General features: G+C 49.1%; 1 protein-coding gene across 1 annotated transcript; it reads left to right on the forward strand.

The window, feature by feature from the left end:
* Positions 1-895: 895 nt before the first annotated feature.
* Positions 896-4,492, forward strand: PENK (proenkephalin; the record flags this gene model as incomplete). The annotated part of the gene is made up of 2 exons (XM_080364320.1): positions 896-1,033; positions 3,833-4,492. The coding sequence occupies 2 exons, from the start codon at positions 896-898 to the stop codon at positions 4,490-4,492; spliced, it is 798 nt and encodes a 265-aa protein (XP_080220446.1).

Below are 4,492 nucleotides of genomic sequence, written 5' to 3' on the forward strand. Positions count from 1 at the left end.
CATCCCAAGCCCTGTCGGAGTCACTGATGGCGGGGCAGCGGCGCCGGGGGGGCATGTCGTAGGTGCTGCGTCAGCGGGAGCCCGACGGCGATTGGGGGAGGACGCGCTCTCCTCGCGTTCACTAATTATAAAGTGCCGCCGCCGCCGCCCGCACCCGCTCCGCAGCGGCGCGCCCGGTCCTGTCAGCGGGCGCTCGGCTCGGCTCCCCTCCACGAGCCGCCCTCAGTGAAGCTGTCAGCAGCCGCAGGCTCTGAGTTCCTCCCTCTGCGCCCCCTCCGGGGTCTCTCCAGAGGCTGTTCAGCCTCACTATAAATAAGAGCGGCTCCGACGCCGAGGCTCCAGCAAGGCGCAGCTCTACTCCCCAGCAACTCCCGGGAGCCTCGAGGGTAGCCTGTATGTGAGTGAACTGCTCTGCCTGCGAGGGGGACCGGCGGAGGGCGGGGGTTGCCTTTGCCGGGGCTGGTGCACGTCGTCGAGGCGGCTACTCGGGGAGCTCCGGTGGGAAACCCTTCCCGGGAGGGGCCGCCATCCCACCTGTGCCGCTCCGCAGTGGGTCTCTCCCATTGAGGTGCGGGCTTTGCGAGAAGGGCGCGATAAAGTATTTGGGGACGAACACTTTCACCGGACGGCAGCGTCTGGTCGCTTCATCCTGCGGGTCCGCTCCTGCTCTGGACGCCGGTCCGTTGCCTTGCCGCTGCCAAGCGCCTGTTTACCTCGCAAGCGCAACCAGCCCGGCTCCAAAAAGCGTGTGAGTTATGAGAGTTGCTTTGCGACCCAGGACTTGGGCAGGACAATTTCGTGCCACCTTTTCCTGCCACGAAGCTGGGGGAGGCAGTGCTGGGGGTGGGAGCGGGGGGGAGGCGGCTGCCGGCTGACCTCTCCTTCTTGCAGCTCCATGGCGTTGCTCCTGAGACTCGGCTGCTCGCTGCTGGCCCTCAGCACCTGCCTGCTTCCGAGGGTGCGGGCGGACTGCGGCCGCGACTGCGCCGCCTGCGCCTACCGCCTGGGACCCCGCGCCAGCATCCACCCCCTGGTAAGCGGCAGCGGGGCCGGGGAAGCCTCCCGGCCGCTTCAGCGCCGCGGAGACCCCTAAGACGGGCCGGCCCCCCGCCCCGCGTTAACTTTAGGAAGGAGGAAAAGGAGAAGAGGGCAAAGGAAAGAAATAACAAAAATAAATAGTGGGGGAAACGGCCGGGGTCGCTTGGAAAACCGGTTTTTGAAGGAGGGAGGGAGGCGCGGGACCCGGGGCGCTGGGGAGAAGATGAGGCCGGGGGTCACCGCTACAAACCCAGCGCGTCCCGAGGAGACCTCCCCAGCCCGCTCGTCCCTCCCGCTGCCCATCAGCGAGCGGCGGCTCTCGCAGAGGGGACAATGCTCCCAGCAGCCCCAGAGGGAGCCAAGGAAAAAGCCGCGTGAAAACGGGAGGAAAAAGGGAAATCCAGCTGGAGAGGGGAGCTCTGCAGGGAAAGGAGAGATCGCTGCCGGGCATTTTAGCCCCGCCACGGTGAGGGGAAGACGGGCGGGACGCTTTAGGGTGTCCCGACCCCCAGCCGCGGGCTGCATGGCAGGATGAGCTCTCTCCAGGTAGGATGGTTGTCAAGCTGAAATGCAGCGGATCTGCGTGAAAACTTGGCTGAATCTCACAAAAAGTGGGGTATGATGCTGGTTTGAATAGAAGTACCTCCTGCTGCTCTTCCTCTTTGCACGGTGCTGCACAGTGTTAGGAATATGCCTGCAAAAGCTCCTTTTGACAGTGTCTTCTAAGACGAATCATGCTAAGAAATCTCCAGAATGTGGGAGGGAGAGGGGATGTTAATCTCTAATTGTAATTATATTGAAATTATTTAAAAATATAGTCACAGAGGCAACTCAACTTTAAATGTAAGTATCAGCATCAGTGAAAGCCTTGGTCCCTCAGCCCTCCCTGAAGAAGGTGGAAACTCAGGCTGCCGAGTCCTTTGCCAGTGGTACTTGCAGTTCCTGACCTCAAGTAGATGCGTATTGAGGCATCATGCTCTCAGCATGTTGAAATAATCTGAATAGTTTATTTGGCAGCACACAAGAGGAAGGACCGGACCATGTTCTGATGCAGAATTAGGACTCACTAAGTACTTCTGCTCACTCCAAAAGCAATGACTCACTTGACGATAGTAGGTCCATAATGGCAATATTCTTAGGATGGTTGGCAAAACCGTTCCCTATACTTTTTGCTTACATCAATTCTCAATCAAAATTTAATGTAAACTGGGGGGAAAAGTGGTAGTTTGCTCTTTTGGAGGGAAGAATACATACTTTTTGGCATATATGTTGTGGGTGTCTATATTTATGTTCTCTCTTGTACACCTTCAGCAATTATTCAAGAAAGAGTCAAAGTCTTATTCTGTAAAAACAGTTATTAGTTGAAATAGGAAAAGAAGCAACATACTGTAACCATATATTCCTTATAGGCATACAAACAGCTTTTAGAAACACATTTCTAGATACTAGCATCTAGTAACATCGAACCTGATTTTATCACATTTTATCTGTAAGATACAAGATGTATAACATTGTACCCGGTCGTTCACACCCGTGAGACAGTGTATATTAATTTGGCCATAGGTGGTTATTTAAACTGATTGAGAAGGGAAAAGGAAAGACCTATTCTTGCTTTGATTTAGAGCAATTTCAAAGTCAGACTGAAGCCGATTTCACGTTCTTTTACAGCATAACTATAATATATAACAACAAGCATGTAGTGTCAGTTTAAATAAATAAGTTATTGTTGCAAAATATATGAATACCTTTATTTTCTTGTGATCATATGAAAACTACACATAAATTTCTTAGAGTAAAATGAGGCTCAACAGACAGGTAAGGCCAGAGGTAGAGAAGCCGGTCAGTTAGCTATTAAAGAAAACTGTGCTTGGGTTTAATTTCATGCCTTTAAAGCCCATTGAGACCCTTGGAAAACATCACCCATTGGCAGAATAAGTGTTTCTCTTATTGAAAATATTTATGGTTTCTTTAATTATTGTGGTATGAAAACCGTGGTCAAGAAGGAAAAACACCAGATTCACTTTTTTTTTTTCAACTTGTGGCTTCACAAGAAGGAAATTCCTCTGACAAAACAGAAATAGCAGTAGCTAATATGTATGTTATTATCTTTACATGATAGGTTACAAGATATGCATACAGGTACTGAAAACTTTTTTTGTCTTAGGCTGAAAATTTTTCGTTACAGTCAGAAGCAACACAGCTTAGGAATTTTTCCCTCTTTCCGATGGTCACTACTTTGTATGTCAACCTACCGAAACCAGAACTTTGATCCTGCCTAAGAGAGCCTATATTTCTACACTCGTATTCGTACACATTTGAAAGATCTCTTCCACCAAGAAACTAATGATACTAGACAGAAATACAGCTTTAGAGCTGTTCAGTGTGTTGAAGATACCACGCAGTACAGTGCAACTGGATTCTTTGCAACAAGAATGACACTTCATCAGCGATAAGTAATCTATTTTGTAAAATTTCTGAATACTCCTTTTAATTAAGAAGACTGAATCCTCTTCTATGCTTTCATGATGAAGCAAACCACAATTGATTTTTAGCTTACCATTAGTAAGTAAAAGATTTTCATAAGAACACACCTGAGGGTGAGGGAGGTGCAAGAACTGTATGTGGGGCTTCCTTTGAAACAGAAACACTAGGGCAGCCTTGACATACAGGACTCATGATTCATCTTGTCCAGTATTCTGTCCCATCTTCTTAAATCAAGTAAAGCTACAACAAGGTGGTAGTGAGGTGCTCATTATTATCAAATCATTCTCAGTAAACCACATCCGTTTTTCAGGCCTGTACACTAGAATGTGAAGGAAAGCTGCCTTCTGCCAAAGCTTGGGAGACCTGCAAGGACCTCCTGCAACTGGCAAAGCTGGATCTTTCTGAGGATGGCAACATTGCTCCAGGAGACAAGAAAGAGCTGGATGAGAATCATTTGCTTGCAAAGAAGTATGGAGGCTTCATGAAAAGATATGGGGGATTCATGAAGAAAATGGATGAGCTCTATCGGGTAGAACCAGAGGATGAAGCTAACGGAGGAGAAATCCTGGCTAAGAGGTATGGAGGGTTTATGAAGAAAGACTCTGATGACGATGCCCTTGCTAATTCCTCTGATCTGCTGAAAGAGCTTCTAGGGGATAACCCTGAAGTGGGACATTACCGAGAGATAAATGAAAATGACGGAGATGTCAGCAAAAGATATGGAGGCTTCATGAGAAGCATAAAGCGCAGCCCCGAATTGGAAGATGAAGCCAAAGAGCTGCAAAAGAGATACGGTGGTTTCATGAGAAGAGTGGGCAGGCCAGAATGGTGGCTGGATTACCAGAAACGATACGGTGGGTTTCTTAAGCGCTTTGCCGACTCCATTCGCCCTTCAGAAGAAGATGGAGAAACTTACTCCAAAGACATCCCAGAGATGGAAAAGAGATATGGTGGATTTATGAGATTTTAA

This window comes from Nesoenas mayeri (assembly GCF_963082525.1).
Source record: "Nesoenas mayeri genome assembly, chromosome: 2".
Classification (NCBI taxonomy): Eukaryota; Metazoa; Chordata; class Aves; order Columbiformes; family Columbidae; genus Nesoenas; species Nesoenas mayeri.